At 36.4% G+C, this 24,444-nt stretch overlaps 3 protein-coding genes across 4 annotated transcripts; 2 read left to right on the top strand and 1 right to left on the bottom strand.

The window, feature by feature from the left end:
* Window positions 1-69: 69 nt before the first annotated feature.
* On the top strand, window positions 70-4,108 carry rmnd1 (required for meiotic nuclear division 1 homolog). The gene is made up of 12 exons (XM_060880128.1): window positions 70-212; window positions 524-977; window positions 1,120-1,228; window positions 1,388-1,463; window positions 1,634-1,673; window positions 1,790-1,890; window positions 1,987-2,093; window positions 2,193-2,257; window positions 2,522-2,598; window positions 2,681-2,801; window positions 3,369-3,485; window positions 3,890-4,108. The coding sequence occupies exons 2-12, from the start codon at window positions 534-536 to the stop codon at window positions 3,920-3,922; spliced, it is 1,290 nt and encodes a 429-aa protein (XP_060736111.1). The 5' UTR covers window positions 70-212; window positions 524-533; the 3' UTR covers window positions 3,923-4,108.
* Window positions 4,109-6,504: 2,396 nt separating this feature from the next.
* Window positions 6,505-15,385, bottom strand: akap12a (A kinase (PRKA) anchor protein 12a). The gene is made up of 3 exons (XM_060879228.1): window positions 15,199-15,385; window positions 12,775-12,874; window positions 6,505-12,640 (listed from the first exon to the last, which is right to left on the bottom strand). The coding sequence occupies exons 1-3, from the start codon at window positions 15,298-15,300 to the stop codon at window positions 6,519-6,521; spliced, it is 6,324 nt and encodes a 2,107-aa protein (XP_060735211.1). The 5' UTR covers window positions 15,301-15,385; the 3' UTR covers window positions 6,505-6,518.
* Window positions 15,386-19,745: 4,360 nt separating this feature from the next.
* stx11a (syntaxin 11a) lies at window positions 19,746-22,289 on the top strand. Of its 2 annotated transcripts, none has more exons than XM_060879917.1 (2): window positions 19,746-19,846; window positions 20,859-22,289. In XM_060879917.1, the coding sequence occupies exon 2, from the start codon at window positions 20,866-20,868 to the stop codon at window positions 21,742-21,744; it is 879 nt and encodes a 292-aa protein (XP_060735900.1). In that variant the 5' UTR covers window positions 19,746-19,846; window positions 20,859-20,865; the 3' UTR covers window positions 21,745-22,289. The 2 variants fall into 2 exon arrangements, with proteins under 2 accessions (XP_060735900.1, XP_060735901.1); XM_060879918.1 differs by lacking the exon at window positions 19,746-19,846 and adding an exon at window positions 20,301-20,534 and having other exon boundaries at window positions 20,861-22,289.
* Window positions 22,290-24,444: the final 2,155 nt, after the last annotated feature.

Below are 24,444 nucleotides of genomic sequence, written 5' to 3'. Positions count from 1 at the left end.
TAGTATTATCTTAAGGGGGCGGGGCTTCGCGATATGTCCATGTGATGTGTCGTGTTGCGTGATGTCACGTGTACCGGAAGTCCAACCTCCATTCATTTGTTCAAAACAACCTTCATGCAAAATATTAGAGCCTGAATTGTTCACTCAAAAACAACTCTTTAGGTGAAGATGTGACAGTTATCTATTGTGTCTTCTGAGAGAGAGAGCACTTGGTATGTACTGCATTTAAGGTGACTTGGTGTGTATTAGCTGCACAGAGCTAACGTTAGCTACCTATGATTAGAGTTCTGTCAAAATACACTAGCATTAGCTGTTGCTGTTTACATTACATGCTAATTTTCAGAACATGAGCTCTGCAGGTCATCATTGTATACTGTTAATACACAAATGAGAGACAGTTTAAAATAAAGTTAGTTATATAGTTATGAGGACTTGCTGTCAAGGTCAGTGGGTTGAAAACTAATAGTAATTAGATACTGCTAGGAAACTAATCATGCAATCACATTGTTTCTTATTTACACAGGTAGCTAGGTATGCTAGCTAGGTCTGTGACAGCTTTGACATGGCGGACACTGTTCCAGCCATTGGAGAGGACTCTTTACTCCACATTAGTCCCTGTAACAGCACGATGGCAGAAATGGGAGAAATGTCCTGGTTGTAGGTTCAAGTGCTGTCCACAAAATGTGCTGTCCTGCAGCAGCTCAACACACAAACTTAACACAAACTGTAAGAGCAATCACACCATCACATTTAGTGATGCCTGGGCGTATGGACTGCAGAAAGGAACCTTGGACAGACTTGTTTTTACCCCAAAACATGGCATGAATCACACAACATGGAATAAACATAGAACATTTCAATCCGCCACTGGAACCACCAAATCTGTGCTGAAGCAAGCAGGTATGCCTGGCAAAAAGACATTAAAGGGACCAAGGACGAAACAGCCATCCAGAGCCAATCTGCCTGCACCAGAAGAGGCAAGTTATTTATTATGAGCTCAGGAATAAATGCAGAGTTGCTATTTACAAAAACTATTCTATTTCTACCTTTTTTCATTTATGAATAAAATGGTAAAAAAAAAAAACCTATGCATTGTCTGACCTGATATTTTGTTAACAGGATATGATGCAATGTGTTGCCTATGCGACTGCTGAACAGTACCACCTACCTACTCTGTGCCACGACCTAAGAGCTAATGGTTTTTTTGAAATAATGGACTTACCCAGAGGTTGGTTGAAGTGTTACATTACTTGCTTCTTCTGTTTTCCTTTGGATGTTAAACTGGTATAATGGTAATTCTATAACCTATGGTTTCCCTGTATTTGTGTATAGACATGGCTGATCTGTAAGTTATTTCATAGCATTTTCATTATCGTTTTGTGTTTAGATGCATCTAATGTTCTGGCGATTGGAACAGAAATAGCATCAAAACCAGATGATACTGCTATGATGTTTTTCTTCAGGTAAGCTGAAATGGTCATAGTTCAGTTCTAAACGTGTTCAGTCTTTTCTGAACGGTTTGGAAAGTTTTCTTTCCAGCCAAACAGGAGCCACACCTGATTCCACATGGTTAATCAGTCGTTGTATCAGGTACAGCTCTGTTTAACACTAAAAAAGAGTTTTTCCTCAATAGGGAAGGTTCAGTGGTTTTCTGGAATGTTGATGACAAAACTGTGAGTAAAACATTACTGTCTTGTTTCCTGTCTCAGATAAATCTCAACACTCCCAGTTGCTTATAAGATTTTGTTATAGGTGTTTCTGTGTATATACGTACAATTTTGGTTTACAGATAAAGAAAGTGATGCGGATATTGGAGCAACATGAGATTCAGCCCTATGAGGTAGCTCTGGTCCACTGGGAGAATGAAGAGATTAATTACTCTATAGAAGAGTATGTCATGATGTTTGCCTTTTACATTATGTTCCTCTGTAGTATTGCATATCACATCCCTGTATTGTGTAATGGTTTTTTTCTTGACTTACTTAGGGGAAGTACAAAGCTCCACCGGGGAAACTTCATATTTAATAGCGACATGGACTATGAGCAAGTCCTTCTGGAGAAATTTGCATTTTCTAATGCCCTGTCTCTATCAGGTGGGCTGGACATTTATTCATGCTATTACACATGTATTGAAGATGTGTTTACCGTAACGTTAGCCTTGACTCATACATCTAAAAATGATTTTATCACAGTTAAGCTGGCGATATGGGAGATCTCTCTGGACAACTTTGTTGAATCTATTCAGCCAATTCCAGAGGTAGTCCCACTTATTTAGTGTACATTTATACACACCAACATCTGACACTCTTCATGTAACTGTATGATGAAATGTTTACCATTCATCTATTTGAAAAGAGACTTTAATATATGGAACAGGACATGGTTAATTGGTACGTTTTGTTTATTATGAAATGAATCATTGTAGATACATTTAGATTCTATTTAACAGGATAATTTTATGTATATCATTTGATCAACAAACATAAGGCATTTCAAAGACATTCATATACTTTCCCAACAGACCCTAAAGTCTGGCAAGTCAGTCAAATTGTCCAGGGCAGAGGTCTTGCAGAAAATAGGAGAACTGTTTGCTTTAAGGTGAGAACCCACCAGTAGGATAAAAGAAAACCTGTTTATTAGATTTGAATTTAGTTCATGTTTTAATGATGTCATTTTACAGGCACTGCATTAACCTCAGTTCAGATCTTCTCATCACTCCCGATTTCTACTGGGACAGAGAGGACCTGGAGCAACTGTATGACAAGACATGTCAGTTTCTCAGTATCAACCGCAGGGTGAAGGTAATAATACTAAATAATCACACCTGTGTTAAGCAGATCCAGAAAATTCTATTTATACTACTAGTACTATAACTATCAGGAGGTCAATGTGTGGTAGTCACAGTTACTTTTTATTTTGTATATTTCTGGCCATATGTCTCATTTGCATGTGTGGAGAAACAGTGTGCACAATTACCCACTGTACAAAATGATAGCGGTTCACTGATGCTTTGGGTTTGTTTTGAAGCTTGATAAGTTCCTGGTTACACAGCTGCACTTCACTACATAGTGTAGTTATAGAAATGACATTATTACAATCACAGACTCAGCTGTCGCCTAGATGAGAATGTGTTCTATTTTGAGTCTGGTTCCTTTCTGGATTTCTTCCCCATTTTGTCTCCTTCCCACCGTGGTTTCTGCCTTGCTCATTAGGGATGAATCAATATTTATATTATAAACTTTATTATTTTTATTCTGAAGTTTAATATTCTTGTAGAGCTCATTTGAGACAATGCCCATTGTTGAAAGTGCTTCTAAAATAAACAAATAACAAATAAAATTGAATTGTGTTCATGTGATGTTGTGTAGGTTGTGAATGAAAAGCTGCAGCACTGCACTGAACTGACAGATCTGATGAGGAATCATCTTAGTGAAAAGCACAGTCTCCGACTGGAGTGGATGATTGTGATCCTGATCACTATCGAGGTCAGTTCATGTGTCTGCTGCTTTCAGATCCCCTGACAAAACCTTCTTGAATATCGTGCTAACTCAATAATAAAAAATGTTTTGTAGCATGCTTAGTTATTATTCTTAATGAATATAACATGAGAATAAAATACTTTCCAAATAGAGAAGGTTACAAAAATGTCAGTAGGAAATCAGTCAAATCAATCAAATCATGTAGCACAAGTGGATGAAGCCAAATAATGACATTTGATAACAAACTTCAGATGTCTCATAGCACGCTTTAGTAATCACAAAAGTGCAGACATATTTATTTATATTTATTTATAACTTTTTTGTTCATTATAGTCCATAATTAAGAAAATTTCAAATAAATGCCTTTAATCATTCAGAGTAAATATTTGAGTGTTTTGTGTTATCTAAAGGTGATGTTTGAACTGGCCCGTGTGGTGTTCTGAAGAGACAGAAGTCTAAGAGGAGGACCTGACTGCCACAGTGAAATCATCCACCAATGCTCTCAAAAGTTTCAGTGTGCATACAAATTACTGCATCTTTTTGAACCTCTAATTAGTAGACTGTTGACAGATGATTGTACCGTATTGTGCTGGAAGTTTTAATTAGATCAATAAATTTTAATGCACAAATCTTTACATAAAAAAGGTTTAATATATATTAAGGTATTGTGCACTGCATTCAGAGGAATTAAAGAGAGAGGAGACAGTTGTAGTTTTGGCATAACAATAATGGAAAGGGAAACGTTTTTATTATTATCCTGTTTACATATTTTGATCAAAGAAAAATTGTAATAGTAAACTCTGTGCGCTTATATTGATGCTGATCATGTGACTTACCCATCTTCTCATGGCAACATTCAGCATGGTAATGCACTGTCACAATCAAAAGTCACCGTAAACTGGTTTCATGAACATGATAATGAATTCCGCGTATTTCAGTGGTCTTCAGTCACCAGCTCTGACTTCAGTAGATTCAGCCTTGGCTGTGGTAGCACGAGAGATTCACTGCATGAAAGTGCAGGAGTTGTTTGACGCAATCATGTGAACACGGACCTGAATCTGACAGGAATGTTTCCACCATCTTATGGAATTCGTGCCATGAAGCATTGAGGCTGTTTTGAGAGAAAATGGGGGCCCTACCCAGTATTAATATTGTGCTCCTTTGCTTTCATTGTTTCTAACAGCAGGCAGCTCACACCCCTCCCATTCCCCCATCACCTTGCTCTCCAGCAAACAGTCACAATATTCTACACACAGAAACCCAACAGTGCCCTGACTAATCTAATAACAGCCCTGTGGTGGTGAAACAAGCCTTCTTATTTACCCAGGTTCCCCTTGTGTCCCCCTAGTGATAGTGAGTAAAAGATGAAGATGGAGAAGTTTGAGTGTCCAACTTGTGTCTGTAAATTATTCAGATGGTGGGAACATGTATGTATGTATGTGTGTATATATGTATTTATACACATACACACACTGCATCACAGTGCTTGTGTAAAGAGCTCTTGGCAAGCCAATCAGGCCGCAGCATGTGTCTGTCAAAATCATGGGGCAGAGTGGTAAACACTGGTGAACAAGCAGTGTGGTGCGGCAGAGCAGAGACACTTTTCCTGTCTAGGATGGAGTGCATGTGCTTTGCATTTTGCAGCCCCTCTGTGCAAGATAATGTATCAGCTCACTGCAAAAAAGCAGTTACGGAAGAATCTGTTCCAAATGCTAAAGTCTGCCATATCCACTGAGGTCATTTAGCAGAATTTGGGGCCAGGTATATTCAATGTATTTGCTGATAATTAACAGTATAATTCAAAATTATAAATTATAAATTATTTATCATAATACTACATGGTTTTTTCAAAAGTTTTTTGATATATAATGGCATCTGAGGATCTTTATTTCACTGATTGTTTATAAAGAAACATTACTATTATTATTATTATTATTATTATTATTATTATTGTTCCTTGGTATGTGGATTGTTTTAATAGACTAATTTTCAATGCCAGTTAATGAATTCACAGACCATAGATCCTTAAAATTTATTTTATTTAATCAAAATAAACATTATATTGGTTAATCCATACATATTTTGCAGATTAATAGTTCAATTAAACTACTTAAACTCAGTGTTAAATTAAAGCTATCTTAAGTGCTTTGACCCCCATATATATATATATATATATATATGTATGTATAGGGGCAAATGAACATGCATTTCTGGACAGTACGTTAATGCATTCCGTGTGTGTGTGTATGTATATATATAATGTATATATAATTAAAGAATGCTTTCATTATCATGTCCAGAAATGCATGTTCATTTGCATGGAATAATAATAAATTATATTAATTAAACCATATTAAATCATATTAATGAAACTTAAATTTAGATTTCATTTGAAATTTAAATTAAATTTGATTTGCAATATTAATATAATTTTTTTATAAAATGCAGGACAAAATAAACCTCTTCTCTCAGAAGGGTCTCATGTCCCAGTGTTAATTCTCTGGTAATATGAAGTCTAGATAGACTATATACAGATGTTAATGTAGCTTTGGTGATAGCATTATATTTATTTAAATATTATTTAAAAGTATGTGAGTGTAAAGTGAGGTACAGCTGTTCCATGTAATCATGACGCTAACAAACTGGTTCCACTGCAGTATCATGATACATCTACCTTTATACTTTACCTTTATAATTGAGGATGCACATTTATATCGGTTGGTAAAGGCACAAATTAAAATACAAAATATTTAAAAAATAATAAGCTGTATCATTATGGCTTTGCGATTTAAATGTTTGTCGTTCCTGTACTGCATTATTGCTTATACATATGTTCTGTAACATTTCACCAAATTTCAGCTTCATCTGACATTCATCCTGGGGGTCACCCTCAGAAGACTCTTTCTTCTCCACTGGAATTCAATCAAACCTATAATACAAACATTTGGTATCGTATGTTTGTCTTTAAGTACTCAGAAGTTCCGCTTAAAGTGGGACCACTTACAGGTTTCACTCATCGACATGGCACATGGTTGCATCTTACAAACTGTCACTTGCTTTAGTACTTGAACACTGATCATCTCTGACATCTTCATTAGCATCCTCCCAGATATCATCATCTACTCCTGGCAGGGATTCAACTATCTTTATGATGGGGACAGAAACCTCTTTTAATCTTCCACTCCTTTCTTCAGAGCTTTTAGAATCCTCTTTGGGGTTTGCTGTATTTCCTACATCCTCAGGTACCTGTTCAATTAATCCTGTTACGTTTACTTTAGTCAGTGGTTGGTGTTTCACTTCAATGTTAAGTGCAGCTTGTGCATCTCTGTGTCTTTCCTTAACCTCTGGTCCAGTGACTTGCATTTCCACTTCCTTTACTGCTCTGGTAACTGGTAGTGTTTCTATCACAGAGATAACAGTTGGCCTTTGGACTTCTGCTGGATCCAATGTTGGTGTTTCAACCACTGAGGCCTCTGATGCTGTTGGTAGTTTTACAAAAGAAGCTGCTGTTTGTTCTTCTATTAAGGTAGGAACAAATAAAACTATGTCTTTCTTCAATGATGTAATTTCAAACTCTGGTTTTGCTGATGACAGAACTGCTCCTTTTACGATTTGTTTGGTCACTTCTTCTCTTTGACCTTGTTCCACAGGTATCTTTAATGCAGTAACATCAACTGCATCTGGTGTCTCAAGTATTGTTTCCTTTATTTTTTGTGCCACCATTAACATTTCTGGTTCCTGGATCAACTGGCCATCAGTTGGCTTTTGACTCACTGGGATGTCTGCTGCTCTTAGCTCCACTAGCGTTTTTAGCTGTGCTTTACTGACTCTGCTGGTCAAAACTAAAGAGTCTATATCTGCATCTTCTTTTATTGACGTCTTGACAGAGCCCTGTGCTTCACCATCCTTTTCCACACATGTTCTCACTAAGGTGTCTGTTTCAAGAGCTAAAATCTCCATTGTTTTTACATCAAGTGCCGGGTCTTCTGTTGATGTGTGTGATATTGTGTCTGTTACCATAAACATTTTTAATTTTGGCTCCGTCACCTCAACTATAACTGGTCTGTTGATGTTTACATCCTCTTTTTCTGAAACCTCCTTTAATATTGGTGAAAGTGCTGCTGTTTGTGCTAAAGATAATCCTGTCACGGTTTGTATTTCTGACACTACAGTGGGAGTTCCGTGTTGTTTGGTTCCTGTAGAAATCTCTGGTTCAGTGACTGATTTTAAATCTGACTGTAATTTGTTTATTACTGAAGTCAAAGCAAGAGCTTCTATATTAACAGCCTTTTCTGTCGATATGACCAACGGCGTGTCCACTGGTGAGGCCACAACAGGCGTCTCTGATACAATAATTATATCTGCCTTTGATTCTGCCACCTTCAGTGTCTCTGCATCAAGTTCATTCATTTCATGTGTCAGCACCTCAGGCTTATTTTTATTTTCGGTCACGATTGATGATTCTGCCACCTGCTGAGATGTGAGTACTGTTTGTCCTTCAGAGTTGATTGTGGGTGTTTCCATGTTCAGTTTCAATTCTGCTGTTAATCCTGTGTTCTTTTCAGCATCTGCTGCATTTTCCATGTCAATTTCAGATACATCTTTTTGAATCGCATCTGGAGAGACAATGTTCTCTTCAAAGTCCACTGTCATTTTAACCTCATGTTCAGTTACAACTTCAACAGATACTTCAGAAGTAGCTTTTATTACCTCCATTACATGCTCAGACCCTTCAGTTTCAGAGATGACACAGGATTCAGCTTCATCATTAGGAAGTATTTTACTTACATGCTCCATTGTTTTTACTGCTTCTCCATCTACACCCTGTCCGGCATTTACAGGTTGGTCAGATATTTTACATTCTACTCCTGTTTCTTCTACATATATAATTGAAGAAGTGATTTTGCTTATTTCTGCAGCACCAATTAATTGATTATTTTCGTCATAAGGTTCATGACTTGACTCGGGTGCTTGACTCTCTTCTTGTTTTAAGAATAAAAATTCTTTCTGTGGCTGTTCAGTGTTGAGTCGAGGCTCAAATTTCAGGGACATCTTAAGTGTCTCTCCAGCCTCTTGGTGTTCTGTAATGATTTCTGCATTAACTTCAGGCTTTGCTGTTTCATTATCCTCTAGCTTCTCTGCTAAATGTATGTCAGACATTACAGATTGGTCCAGCAAACTGACTCTATTTATTTCATTAAAACATTGCAGAATTGCCGCTGGTTGTTCAGTACACTCTACTCTTGTATCTTCTTCATACATAAAGGTTGAGACGCTTACAGTCATTCTAACCATAGCTTCACCTGCTTCATTATTTTCCTCATAAGGTGCATGACTTGACTCAGTTGCTTTATATTGTTCTTGTTTTGAGAGTAAAACTTCTCTTTGTGGCTCATCTGGGTCAAGTTGAGTCTTATCTTCAGGGAATGTCTCAACTGGAGAACTAGTAAACTCTACAGTTTCTAGTTCTATAGTAATTTCAGGATTTGCTGTTTCATTATATTCTTGCCCACTTGCTAATAATTTTTCTGGTTCATCAACCACACATGATCTTTTAACAGCCTCCAATTTTGCTGAAACATATGGAGCTACAGCTGTAGTTTGTTCATCTGTGATCATTTTGTCTGTGGCTGGCAGTTTGAGTCCATAATCTGGATTTTCTTCATCGACTCCTGTTTGCTCAGAGATGGCAGGTGGCTTCTTGGTCACCTCACCTGTTTCAGCTGGATTAAGTGTGAGCATGTCTATTTCATCACCTGCAGCTTGTTTTCTCTTGTAGACTTCTATAGGAAGTGTGTCTGCTTCTGTATGTTCTTTTTTTAGACCCAGAAAAAATTCTGACCTATCTTTAACTGCACATTCTTCATTGGTAGTTGCTACAGGTAAGGAACTTTCCCTGACAAGTGTGTTCCATTCACTTTCTTTACCTTCTTTTTCTTCTGTTGGTTTATCTATGATTTCTGAAAGGTTCTCTGCTTCATAATTGTAAATAACATTTTCATCACCAATTTCCTCAATCATCTCTGCTGTAGGTTCTATCTTTTGTTTTACTTTTTCCACTTCTTCAATAATCTCTATATTTTTAAAGCTATTTGCTGAACATGTTGCGGTGCTAAGTACAGGAACTGTCTCAGCATTTTTATTTTCTGTTTGTAACACAGTATTGTTCATTTGGATTGTAAGACTATCTACAAAATGTTGTGAAGGGTCATTTTTCATTTGCGCTTCACTCTCCAAATCCATTTCTCTCTTGATAGAATCTGATATGGGGATAAAACTGCTAAATGGCGCTGTAGTCTCTAAACATTTCACATCTGATACAAGAACTCCAGCATCTGTAATTGATGAGGTTTGATTCAGAGCAGGGTCTGACTCTGAGGTTACAACACTGTGCAACACAGGTTTAGTTACTTCAGTGACTTGAACATATTGCTCAACATCAGCAGCTGATGATACAACATCTGGAATTCTGTGAACATTTTTAACTTCAAAAGGGATGCAAGTGTTCTTTGTCAGCTTTTCATATACTGGTTCTTCTAAAGCTGGATGTATTGGGCCCTCAGTTTCAGGCGTGTTCATATTCTGTAAAATAATCTGCTCCTCAAGAAGCTGACTTCCACAGTACACCGCAGCATGGACTGGTGTGCATTCATGAATTCCATTTAATGTTTTTGTTGAATCATGTTCCACATCTTCCATCTGTAACATAAGAGAAAGTTCTTCCTGAACAGTTTCGACCATTATAAATTGTTGCTTTGATTTTCTCGCAGTTTCAGCAAGAATTGTGCTTTGCTCATCAAGTAAAAGTACTTCATGTAACATTGTTTTGATTTCATTGATTTCAGCTTCATTGACATTGTCATTTGCTATTCCTGCTACTTTAGATTCTTCTGCCAAATCCCCACAGACAAATTCTATTGGTACTGCATGAGTGATTTCTGATATGCCTTCAATTAAGGGCAGAGAACTAACAACTTCAGCAGCTCTAATTTCCTTACAAACAATGCCTATGCAGATGGAGGTTGCTTCCTCTTTTTTATGGGTTACTAACACTTTTGTTTCCGTTGTTGTAGTTGACTCTACAATAAATTGAGAGACTGACACTCCCTGAGCCTCAGGAACTTTGTCTTGTGTGGTGGTGGACAGAATACTTGGAACCATGTTAATGGACTCCACAACATCCTGAAAGATTGTGTCAGATTCTCTCATATGGTGAGATATATATCTCATATCTCTTGATAGTGGTGTTACATTTCCTGATGTTTTGGGTGACTCTGATAGTTGGGAAACTGCAGACACCATTTCAGAAGTGTCATCCTCAGTGTATTCAGATACATGTTCGGGAGCTGTGACTGCATCAGCTGTCATATCTACTATATCATCAGCTAAGGTGTCATACTGAGTTGTCCATTCAATAAAGGATAATGGAGTTGCAACACTTTCCTCAATGATTCCTTCCTCTGGTATGTCACTGAGTTGCTGATGTTTGCTTAAGAATTCTGTTAATTCTTCCATATACTCTGTGGGAATTGGTACATCTGATAAGCCAGAATCAAAGCTTAAAGGTTTAACATTATTTAAAGGCTGCATTTGTGTAGACTTGACCTCTTCAATAATGGGTTGCATCTCTTTCTCTTTTTTACTTTCTCTTTTCATTTCATCAGTCGTCACTTTCAACATTTTAGGTTCAGCTATTTCATATTCACACAGTGGTACAACCCCTGGTGTTTCATCATCCTCAATGTCTGTTCCTGTGCCTTTACTGCCTTCATCAGATGATATGATTTCTTGCTGCCCATCAGATTTAATTTTTTTACGCCCTGAAATAAGTTTCCGCAAGGAACATGAAGACTCATCTTTACTAATGTCAGTGTCTGACAGCATTTGATCAAATGAACCACTTTCTTCCATTCTGCTCCTCCTCTTTGGAGTTACAAGCTTTTTAAAAGACTTCCACGTGGATCCACTGTCGTCTTCTACGGGACTAGCACCTTGTTCATTGGACGATGTAAGATAATCACCTTCGGTAGAACTTTCAAATGGAGATTCAATTGTTCTTCTGGGCACCTCTCCTTTATCTTGTGTTTCATCCTCAGAGTCAGATGTTTTCCTGGACCTTGTCTTGGCAGACCTGACACATATCAGATTTTCCCAGGAAACAGCTGATTCTGACTTTTTTTTTGACTCTTCATGGCTCATGTCCATCATCTCATCCACAGGCTGTGTTTCAACAACCTTTGTTTCTTGCTCCTTCTGGGACTTAAATAATTCTGTGGATAATTGAGGATTTTCACTGCTATTTTCTTCAGGGTCAAGTGAGTTTGTGTCACCAGGTTTTGTTTCGCTCTGTCTTCTTGTGGACAGTTTCCTAAAAATCCTCCTGAATGGACTTTCTTGCACTTTATCTTGTTCCAGAGAATTCATTATGTCTCCTTCAGCTGCATGTTTGCTCTCATCTTTCTTATATAGCTGTACATCTTTATCTTCAACAATTTTACCATTAGAGACATCAAGACATGTACATGTAGTGTCTTCTTTTGTAGTTTCTTTTTCAACCATTTTGTTCAAACTTTTGAGTTTGTTTTCATTCTCTTTTGGGTCACCTTCTTCTTTTTTCTTTTTTCTCAAACTAGCCAAAATTCCTTGTGAGAAAAATCGCTTAACTGGGGACATGGGTTCCTCAGATTTGGGGCATTGAGGAACATCTACCATCAGTCCTTTTTCAGGAGTGGTTTCTTCCCTAGGTTCATTAAACTGTGTCTCAGGAGACTCTTTTGCATTTGCATCACCTCTAATTCTTTCATTATTTATCTCTTCTTCTTCCTGCTCATTTGTACTGACAGCATTCACATCTGTAGTGTCCCAAGATTCCTCTGATGGACTTGCAGCATTTCTGTCCTGCTCGCTTTCTATTGGCTCATCTGTATCAATCTTTTCAACCTTGTCTTTTTTTAAAGTCAATTTAAATCCACCTAATCTGAAGATTTTTTTGAAGCCAATTTCAGTGTCCTTTACTTTGTTGTTGGACTCATTTTCCTCTTTCACTATTTCACTATCATCTGCATTATTCATTTTCTTGCTCATGTAGTCAGAGACATCATCTTGAATACTGTCGGTCATATCAGAAGCATCTTCTTTCAGTGTCACAAATCCAGATCCCACTAAAATGATATAAGTTGTTAATTATGGTACAAATCAAGCATGTGGGCATTGTTCTGAATTAAATACATAAAAATAATGTTAATATATAATTTAAGAGGTTTTTATGGAAATTATTGGTTAAGAATATCCTCACCATCTACAAGGTCTCTCTCATCAGTCTGACTATTCATCTCATCAGTCTGGCTTTCAGTTTTTTCATTCTGGCTTGAGAGCTTTCCATTTTTCTGAAGCAGCTAGGTATAAGGTAAAGAAAATTAAGGATTTCATCATCATGTGAATAAGAGACCAAAAATGAAATCATTAACAGTAAAAGCTTAAAAAGGAGAACATCCACATGATAGCATCACCAACAGAGAAGGAAAAGTAAAAAAGAACATATCTATGTACTTTCACATAATAGTGATGACATTTATTACCTTTTGAGAACACATGATATTACACAGTGGGCTGTGAATACATAAATGTTCAGGTAATGATTTGATGATTTAATTGTTTTAAAAGTAAACTTATTACATTTGCACTTAAGTGAGAATCACATTTAAATGTATACTCTTCAGTAAGCTTATATGCTATTTGGCCTCTAATGAAATTTTTTCACACCTTTATATGATTTAAACTGTACCTAGTCATTTTTCTCCAATATCACAAATGTCCATGCATAAGTTTACATTTCAGCTTTTTCTGTAATTCTTTAAGTCTTATTAATTGGGTATCTGAAAGCAATATGCTGCTGGAGATGCAAGCTATAATTCTAACTTTGAATCTAAAATGTAGGAAAAAAGCAGGAAATTGTCTCTTCGTGGGAGATTTTAAGCACTTACATACAACAGACAATTATTCAGTATCCAAGATTAAAAATGAATAAAAAAAGGCAGAAGAATTGAGGCATTGTCCTGAAAGTTGAAGTAACGTTTTAAAAACTACACAGCCCCACATTAGCACTGCTAATCATTGAATCAAGAACAATGGAATACTGTGCTGGTCACTAAAAATCAATGCATTTTATTTTTTTAAACCATTCTACTACAGTCTGCAGGATAATTAAAATATCATTTAGAAGTCAATAACCATTCTCAATTGCCAACAAACACCTTAAAACTATAGAAGGCAAATTATTTATAATTACACTCTCTGGTGTCACCTTTTTTCCTCCATATCGTGCCACCTTTTCAGTTGCCTCTGGCTTGCTCAGTAGGAATGAATATATAAATAAAAATGCTATACTTTATCATTTTATTCTGAATTGTTATATCCCTGTAAAGCTGCTTTGTGACAATGTGCATTATTAAAAGCTTTATAAAAATAAAATTCATTTGAATTAAAACTCACAAGGTTAAACTGGAAGGTAAGATATGAGTTACGATACAAGTAAAGAGTTTATTGATGTGTATGTATCAGGTTTGGAGGATTTTGTGCAAATGTTGCACAATGCAAACCAATAACAATAATGTTTCTTTTTACTGAACAAATGTCTGTACAAATATTTTTGAGCTAAATTAGTGTGACTAATCTTTGCCTCTATACTACTGTGATTTATTATGTGATTATTGTTTATTATGGTTATTCTGTTTAAATGTATTATTCGGGTGGAAATATATTCGTATTAAATGCCAATAATCTACAATATTCCTTCATTCATTCATTCATTTTCTACCGCTTATCCGAACTACCTCGGGTCACGGGGAGCCTGTGCCTATCTCAGGCGTCATCGGGCATCAAGGCAGGATACACCCTGGACGGAGTGCCAACCCATCGCAGTCTACAATATTCTGACTCTGTAATTTACTAAATAATTTAATTCACAGCAGCACATTTTTTATTGCTCCTACAGTTTAAAGTGTTGTAATACCAGTAGGCATCACAGTGACTGATAGTTTATTAAGATGTTTATTTAAGAAGTAGTTTATATTTTTATAAACTAGTCAGTGTACATTACACATATCTTGTGTTACTGTGGCAGAGTTCATGTTTAACATGGAAAATCAATGCAGATGCTTTTCGGAAAGCAGCTGGATGCAATTCTGTTTCCAGTTCCAGAAATATATCACTGCAATGGAGGCCTACACAACAGATACACAAAGTATATAATCTATATATAAATACACACAAAAACACATATATGTGTGTATTTATAGATATACACATAATGCAATACTATTTACCACACATTCATCTTATTTATATATTTTAAATCTGAAATACATCATCTGAGAAACCTGATCTAATTATTAGTTATGTCTTGTTTTTTTAACGGTTCATTTAAAACCCATCTATCAAAAGTAGATGTTTTTCTGCACACAATATAAATGTAATGTTTTATTCAGCCTCAATGTAATGCAGACTATATCATGAAGTTTTATTATGTATCCCCTGTCATTAGATTAGCTTACAGTGAGCTGCTAGCATCACCATATCACTGTCTACTGCAGTGCAGCAGCAAAACACACACAAAAAGTTCTCCGCAGTTTCCACACCAGTACACACCGGTATGATTTGTACTGTCTATAGTCTCTTTAGACGCGTTATAAATAGAGGCTGTTTCCAGCCTGATGTTTACCTCGTTTCCGGCGCTGTCCTTCAGTACCTCATCCTGTCCTGAATGCGGCTCCTCATCTTCCTCACATTTGCTGTCCCGTTGCTCTGATAATGTCGCTCCCATACTCCACACCTGTCCTGTGTCACAATTTCAGCTTTAAGAACTATCCCGTGGCTCTCTGAATAAGCTATCCCAGATCAGTGCGAGTCGCAAGTCATGCAGCTGAGTCGCTGTGAAGGCTTTTTTTTAGTGCACAGCCTCCTCTCTTCATCACATGCACAGAGCAGCGACACGCCTCAATACATCAGCACTACAGAGACAACAGTTCTGCACACTGCATCAAACTTCTGCCGTGTACCCGGTTATACAAACAATAACATACTACCACACGCATTTCTTTTGCACAAGACATCAACGGAATAAAAATAAAAGAATTTTTACTACATTGTTTTATTATAGTTTTAAAAGAATTTGGGAGAATTTGCATTGTAGAGCTCAGCCAGCTCTTTTATTTATTATTTATTATATTTTATTTGTTGTTGTTATTATTATTATTATTATTATTATTATTATTATTATTATTATTAGTAGTAGTAGTAGTAGTAGTAGTAGTACTAGTAGTAGTAGTATGTCCGCCCAAAATATCTGCCCACCATACAAGTTCAAAAAATTCTATTAATAATTTTTCAGGAAGAATTATTAATGAAACTACTCGTTATGTTTCATTATTTTAATGTGTGTGGACTTTTCACATATAGTGCATGTATTTTTTTTTTTTATTATTATTTTTACAATGTGATTTATATTTAATTGCCACATCTCATGAACTATATACAGTAGCATAACAAAACCTCTTACTGTTTAGATTTTATTAAAACAAGGCTAATTGTTTTAATCTGGTATGGTGAAAAACAAAACTGTTTAGGATGAGTTTGAATTTTGAGAAATTGTAAGGGGTCTATTTTACCCAAATAATATAATTATGTATGTAAGCATAATCTGCTGATTTGCTTCAAAGTTAGGGGGAAAAGTTCACTGGGTTTGTGTACTGATCTTGGGTTCTCTTGTTGTTTACGAAAGAATATGTAAAAGAAGAGACACAGTGAATTAAGATCAAGTGACAAGTAAAACTGGTGGGAAATGGTATTTTTTAATTACATTTTTAGATTAAACATGGCCATGTGAACCAAGCATCACGAGTTTGGTAAACTGCTTCCCTCACCCTTTCCATGCTTTACATCAGTGAAAGATATTTCTCAGGAAATGTACTGTTTATGACTCCTCAAAAGGCATTGCAGCTGCAGGTAGTTGCTATTTTTTAAAATACTGCACTGCAATCAGCAGTATATTAAAGATATGTCAAGAATACCAGTAAACACTTTATTAATAGAATATTATATTTTGTCTGTTCAAGAACTACCATTATTTATCTCCACCAGCATTCTAGCTATTTAATTGTCTGGTGTGCAGAATATTTGACACATTACCTGAATGAACTAATATATACATTTATACAAATATAAAATTACAACAAATCATAAACAAGGAATCGGTTTGGATGACTCAAAAGGAAAAACAGTGGTATTGCTGTACAGATTTCCATGTAAAGTGAATAAGATTAGTTAATTGAATCAGGTCACAGGTTGGCTAATCAAAAACAGCTGATGTTTACTTCAGACTAAACTATAAATCCTCTGTAAACACTGTAATAAGATTCTCAGACAATGTCTGATTGTTAATCTTTTATTTGTTTAGTGTTGGATCCTTATTCTCAATTCCTGGTTTCTAATGAAATCCTTTGTATACACAACGTATAATATAAGGTCTGTATAGGGTAGGGAGTCTCATGTAAATATAAGTACAGTGCACAAGCATCATATGTCTTTGGGTGTATTTAATAGACAACCTGACTATAAATCATTACAATTAACGGTTTAGCCTTCTTTCAGAAGTCCATTTTGAACCTATAGCATGATCAGTTAATGGTGAGTGAATCTCTAGCTCTTCTGGGATTTAAACTCAGGACCTTATAATGAACAGTACAGAATCTTAATCAGTAAGGGAGAACAGCCCATATTTGTGCACATATTTTAGGTGCAAAGCTGTGTTCAGAATTTCATATAGATGAATTTGACTTGTGTTAACCGTACTTAATTGCCTAAATAATATATATACATAAACACATATCCATTTTTCAATTAAACATACACTCAACCCACTACCAAACTTGCTGCAAAATAATTCTCTGTGACACTGTGAATATGAACCATTACAGTGACCAGTGAATAACCTTACAGTGACTAAAAACAAAGTACATGGTATAGTATAATAAAGAAAAACTAGTTACAATATTATGGCAAATATGATACACCTTTAAGGTAGGTGCAGTTTCTTTTTTACATTCTGTGTACAGTGAACAGTTTCTGATGACAATACAATAATCAGATTTGAATGACAACATTGCATTATCTCATTCATTTTCAATGTTATGTATCTAATTTTATTTTTATGTTCATTTTAGTGTGAGCACTCTGCTACCTGCATGTTTTTGAAAGTGTGAAGATACTGGAGAACCTTGGAGAAACCCGTGTAAACACAAGGAGCATCTCATAAATGTATGGGCTAAGGATCACACCCGGGACCATGAAGCTGTGTGGCAGCAATGCCAAAAAACTGTGATATTGACAAGGATGTTTCCAAATAAACACACCAGCCAAAGCTTTCTGTATAATGACATATAGACCTTAACTATGAATGAACTACGAAAAGTGATAATAAAAAGAATTCCCACAGAATACACACAGTGAACAGCTTGGTGTAACTATTTGAGACATTCCACAGTAAGGTTTTCAGTAGCCAAAAACAAATCCACTCTTCACTCTACTGCCATCATGTGGCGAAGCAATAAAAAAGCTAGATACCCACATTTTGGTCTGCATAGCAGAACATGTTCAGATTACAACATGGTGGATTTGTTTCTGTCAGGCGCATCTCACATTCATTAGCACTTTCAGTGAGTCAGGTTGCATTTGGTAAACCAGGAAATTACTGAAATGAATTACACACTATGATAATAATCTCGGGTCAATACAGTGTATAATATAATACAGTTGCAAGTGATTAACATATTCTATATCATTATGTTGGCTTTGTAGAAGCCAACAATCTGTTTTCCTGTTTAAGCTTAGACAAAAATTTATCAAGAGTAACTCCTCCTAAGGCTTTTGAGCCACATGAACCAAATTCGGATATGTTGTAGACCCTGGTCTGAAGTTTGTTGCTATTACTTTTCTAAGCGATCCGAGTACCGGTACTTCCGGTACCAGGTCTCAAATTGGCCTTTTTCCCCATAGACTCCCATTATAAACTTTGGAGGTTTATAACTCGGCAAGCTTTCGAACTATCTACACCAAACTCGGCCAGCTCCTTTAGGGTGATACTCTGAACAAAGTTTTAAATTGGTGTACCGACTGGCCTTTCGGTTGTGCCGCAGCCCCGCCCACAAAATATGCAAAATCAAAAAACTTTTTACAACATGGACATGTGACATATCAAAACACTCAGAACAATGAGGGGAACTTCCTCACAGGTATTCTGATGAAGTCACGTGATGTCACGTGATGTCACGTGAAAATTAAAAATTAGCACAACATGGACTTGTGACATCAAAACACTCAGCACAATGAGGAGAACTTCCTCAAGAGTATTCGGATGACATCACATGCTCGTCTCCACTTACCTCCAAATGTTTTGGCACCCTAGCTTTCTGTCTACTTGCTTCCAAAAGTAACACTGACCCTTATGTCCACTCGCCTCCAAAAAGCACCGGCCTTTGCAAATACTTGCATTGTCAAAGCCAACATCAATGTTTGTCGTGACGAACTTTACAAATCTAGTTACGTTTGGTTTTTATTATTTGTAAATGTGCTTTGCAATTAAAACTGACTGACAAACATAACATAATTCAGGGCTAAACCCTTACAATGTATTACATTTCTGCTTGATCTGTCAGCTATTCTAACTTATATAACATATAATAATGTGCTTTATTCACTCACTATATATATATATATATATATATATATATATATATATATATATATATATATATATATATATATATATATATGTGTATATATATATATATATATATATATATATATATATATATATATATATATATATATATATATATATATAGACATTAAGCTGTTTACCAAAATTTTTAATATATGTCTAAATCTGAACTGTGAAGTGACTAATTATATGAACCTTAATAGAAGGATCTGGCAACCCAGAGTTGAATATACGCAATAGATTTAACAATAAGAATTTGTAATTGAATACGACTAATTAGAACCTGTGGTCATGGTTCTTTGCTAAATCGTGCTATTGTTAGTTAACGTTATTAAGTTTAGGATTAATGTCATATAGGCTTTCCATTTGCTGTCACAGTGCGCTGTAATGTTGAGAACACGCTTTGTGGATGAAGTACGACTCGAGGTGGAGAGATAAAGCGACCACTGCCACTTTCGGTAACTCCCACTAGTCGCTTGGCTGCTATTTCCTGCAACGATGTGAGACAGAGAACAGAGAGGAAAAACTTCGATCGGTTTAATTACATTTTTAAATCTGCGTATTTAAGCTGGTCCACGGAGTATGAAGTGAGGTAAGATTACCTGACCTTCTCCTCTGTGCGTTTTGACGCGCATGTTGTTTGGGTTTGGTGTAATTGAACTTGGCCATGAGTTACAGACTAATGTTTCTCTGGCGCTGGTGTGTGTGGTTAAGAGAAACATGACATAGCTTCTAGCATTTGATTTTTCTCAGCAAACTGTCTAATAACGCACAAAGTTAATCCATGTGATGCTCTTGACTTGAGCATAAATTTGAATATTAAAGACTACAAATTCTTGACTATTAAGTGTGGAGATAATGTATGACATCTTTTTTATCATCTAAACCCATGCTTATCATCTAAACCACTTCTATTTGAATCAAAGGTTTAAACACTACAATTAGGTGTATATTGGATTATTATATTACATTTGATGTCCATTATGCAAGTAATTTTGATTTTCAAATTACGAATTGGTAAATACGACACTATCATTTTTGTGTCTTAATTCCTTAAGTAATAAATTGCTATATGAAGTAAAGGGAAGTCCCCACCCATTGGTTCTCTATTCAGTTATATTTGGTCTGATAGGAAGTAAGCATCGTGACTGTGTGATTTCCATTACTCGGAAAATGTAAGTGATGCATAAGCCATAAGGGCACTGGTGTGACAGGGGCTTTCTTCACTGAACTACTCCTACGCAGTACTTTGCAACAGGCCTTTATTCTCATTTCAGAAGGTATGTCATATCTGCTTTGTTTCAGTTTGTTCACCGAGATCTGCTTTTCTACAGAATTCATTTCCAACCCAAATCTATACCAAGCTGGGAAATAAATCGCTTATGTGGAGAGATTGGGGTTGGACTTGAGTTTTGTAAGATGGTCGATCTCAAGGGTTGCTGATCTTAGATTTACTGTGTCTAGATCTTTCAACATCACTGAGGCATAGCATGTAATAGCTGTTTGAGTACAGAGAGTCTGTGCAAACACTGTTGCATAACATTGGAAAGTCAGGCCAGAGTCTGTTCAACTAACTACATTCTCTTGTTTCTGCTTTATCATAAAGGAGAAATGAAGGATAGACTGTGCGACCTGAGTAGTCTTGTATCTAAAAACACCCAAGAGGAGCCTCCTGTAGAGAATGGGGAGAACACAGAAAATGGTCAGCTGGAGCAGCATACTGGGGTGTTTGAGGGTGAGGACATCATGGACTATGTGTTTAAGGAGGCCCAGTCTATGCACAAAAAAATAGCTAACCTCAGACAGGAGGTGAAGAGGCTAAGCAAGCAGAACACCCGTTTTCTCACCTCAGTCAGACGCATTAGCAGCATCAAGCGGGACTCCAATGCAATTGCACGCAACATCAAAGCTGAAGGAGAGAAGTTGTATGCGAGGCTTCAGCAGATGGAGACACAGTGCAAAGACCTGGAGGAGAAACACGGCGCCCACTCTGCGTTAGCCCGCATGGTGCGCTCCCAGTACAACTCTTTAACCTGTGCCTTCCATGGAGCAATGTCTGAGTATAATGAGGCCGAGATGGCACAAAGGGAAAACTGCAAGATACGCATCCAGCGACAGACAGAGATAATGGGCAAGGAGGTAACTGGGGATCAGATAGAAGAAATGATTGAGACTGGTAAGTGGAATGTCTTCTCGGATGACCTTGTCACAGACGAGCGAGCCTTCCGCTCGGCGCTCAGCGAGATCGAGAATCGTCACAAGGAGCTTCTAGAGCTCGAGAGCCGTATTCGGGACATTCACGAGCTCTTTTTTCAGTTGGCTCTGCTGGTGGAGCAGCAAGGGGCTATGGTGGATAATATTGAGGCTAATGTGTGTGCAACAGAAGAATTTATAGGCAAGGCTACAGTTGAGATCAAGAAGGCTGTGAAATATAAGAAGAAGAACCCGTGTAGACAGCTCTTCTGTTGTTGTTTCCCATGTTGCAATTAGTGAGGAATAATATGTTTTACTGTCTTCATGCCACTCCCAATTCAAAATAGCAGGTTAGTTTAACAAAAGTATAGTGGATTTATATAGGACTGTATTTGTAAAGTACTTTAATTGACCTGTCTTTGGTGGAGCTGCATGTAAACTTTGCACAATGATGTGATGTGATAAACAGGCAGGCCCATTTCACCAGACCTGTTTTTATACAGTTAATTTTTTCATATTGGGCATACCGAAAATTATGCATAGTTGTCTGAACATGCTGTAACATGATGAGACAAAACCTAGTATTTTAAGCAGTAGATTAACAATACATGAAAACAGCACTGCTTATTATCCAAGTGAAATACTTGTATTGTTTCTGCTCTATGTTTAAACATTAATGTGATACTTGTCTGAAAATTCGTGTTATTGATTGATTATTTATGTTTTAAGATGTATAATAACTGCAGAGTGGAAAAAATAAATGTTATATTTAAGTGGGTTCATAAACTTTATTCATGTATATTGTTTTCATAATTGAATAAATAAAATTATAACTTTGGGAACTTGGGAAATAATTATTTGTACCAATCATGTTATCTTTAAATTATTAGAGTTTCTTTTATATAAGGGCAGTTACATATTTCAAGCAATCAGGAGCAAAAATCAAGCTGTGGAATTTGATTTGCTTCTGCTTTTGGTTGGAGTGACAACCTTTAGTCACTGCAGCTCTTTATGGATAAGTCTGGATGTCCTTTGCTTCTGTAAGTGCCTTCACATGTAGTTTAGTGCAGTGCTTTACTGTTGCTTCAACAAAGTCTGATGAAATGTTGCAGTGTGTGTTGAAAGGATTATTATGTGGTATTAAATTGGTGTTTAAATTTAAGCTCTGATTATTTGTGCTAAAATATAAGAAGTATGTTGCTGCAGCATTACTGGATCACAGCTTCAGGGCTGGATTCGCCTTTCTGTCTTTGTTGAGTTTCCTCACTGTATCTGTGTTTTTTCCCTTCTTTCTGGCTTCCTCACACTTTTCAGAAACATGCTGGTATGTGGATTGGTGACTTTAAGTTACCCCTAGGTGTGAATGAGTGAGTGCATGGTGTCTTTAGACATATTAGTAGCTGCATCGTTGCCTCATGCCTATTGTTCCTGGGATACACTTTGGACCCAACTCAACCACGACCAGGAAAAAAAATGGTTAAATGAATGAATCTATGGGATATATGGATTAAAAATCTTTCTCATTGTACTGATGCCTACAAACCATTTTACAATTAAACTACATAAAAGAACTAAAATAAAATCTCCTAATCCCATTATGCTAATTTGTGGCCTCTCCTCTTTAACTCACTCCACATGTTTTCATACACAATTTTTATATATACATATATGTGTGTGTGTGTGTGTGTATATGTATATAAGTATATATGTATGTGTGTGTATATATATATATATATATATATATATATATATATATATATATATATAAAATGAGTGTGTGTGTGCTGATATTAAGGACTCTGGGCTGTCCATTATTTAAATGTTTAAATGTTCTTAGCTTCAAGGAACTGCTTTAGCTATTTTGCAGTGTATCATTTTATAGATGCTCACAGAATCCTCATGTTACTGAAGGAACTTATGAAAAATCATTTGCATTCTCCCTGCCATAATGCTGTATAAGACACCCAACTCCTGCTGCAGAAAATATTCCCTAAACCATGACACTATCTCCTCCACCTTTCACTTCTATACGCACTTTGGGTTGAGTTTTTCACCAGTTTGACAGCAAACATAATGTTTCTCATCAGACATTTAAGAAATTAAACTTGCCCTCATTACTAAAGTGAACTTCACACTAGTCTACACAGCATGCTGAAAGTGTTATGGTTTAGAGGATGTGCCCTGTCACACTATAATGAAATGTTCAGCCCACAGCAGTAGATGCATTGTCTAAGAGAAATTGCTACTGCGTATGAATGTATGTGCACATGGTTCCTGGCAATGAACTGATGGACTGGTGTCCCATCCAGGGTGCATTACTGCCTTACACCAAGTGCTTCTGGAGCCTTCATGACCCTGACCAGGCTAAAGCAAGTGAGTTATACATATTTGTGCAGTGAACATAAAGCAGTCATGCCATAAATGTAATACATACCATTTTATAAAGTTGCCTAAATGTAGTATGAGGCTGTGGGATTGTGTAACAACTTGTCTCTTGGTAATTTTTGCAACCTCTGTTCCTCTTGAGGCAGATTAAAGGAACTAAAATTGTAGTAGTGTTCTACAGAATTTAGTATTCTGTCATTTTAATAGATTTGCTTCAACCCATCAGATTTTTTTTTGAAGAGCATCACTGGCTGAAGTTAATAAGATAATATGTCAAAAACACAAATATCTGTAGTACAATCGTCCCTGCAGTTTGAGACACCTTAATTTTAGCTCTGTCATTCCATTTTAATTTAATTTGGTCATGTGGTTTGCCCTACTTCTGTATAGCTGTTCACAGAATTAATAATCTTTGGAACACACACACATTTTATGGCCCAAGATGTCCAAGGCTTGATACCAGCCAACACTGGAGGAACACAGTGTAATGTGAGCGAGCACAGGGTCATCACTCCTCACTCATTTCTGAGATGGATTCAAACACCACACCTCCTCCAAAACAGCAGAGATTGTGGAAAATACAAATGAAAATTATGTGGAAAATGTTTCAAA

This window comes from Tachysurus vachellii, chromosome 10, assembly GCF_030014155.1.
Source record: "Tachysurus vachellii isolate PV-2020 chromosome 10, HZAU_Pvac_v1, whole genome shotgun sequence".
Classification (NCBI taxonomy): domain Eukaryota; kingdom Metazoa; phylum Chordata; class Actinopteri; order Siluriformes; family Bagridae; genus Tachysurus; species Tachysurus vachellii.
This window is presented reverse-complemented; position numbering and strand designations above follow the sequence as displayed.

Bases quoted from the DNA above. Each gene is read 5' to 3' on its own strand.
- rmnd1 (XM_060880128.1), top strand. From the start codon at position 534: ATGCTAGCTAGGTCTGTGACAGCTTTGACATGGCGGACACTGTTCCAG. The intron at 978-1,119 runs GCAAGTTATTTA...TTTTGTTAACAG, and splicing joins ATCTGCCTGCACCAGAAGAG to GATATGATGCAATGTGTTGC. The intron at 1,229-1,387 runs GTTGGTTGAAGT...TTTTGTGTTTAG, and splicing joins AATAATGGACTTACCCAGAG to ATGCATCTAATGTTCTGGCG.
- akap12a (XM_060879228.1), bottom strand. From the start codon at position 15,300: ATGGGAGCGACATTATCAGAGCAACGGGACAGCAAATGTGAGGAAGAT. The intron at 12,875-15,198 runs GTAAACATCAGG...CCTTATACCTAG, and splicing joins AGGACAGCGCCGGAAACGAG to CTGCTTCAGAAAAATGGAAA. The intron at 12,641-12,774 runs GTGAGGATATTC...ATATCATTTTAG, and splicing joins TGAGAGAGACCTTGTAGATG to TGGGATCTGGATTTGTGACA.
- stx11a (XM_060879917.1), top strand. From the start codon at position 20,866: ATGAAGGATAGACTGTGCGACCTGAGTAGTCTTGTATCTAAAAACACC.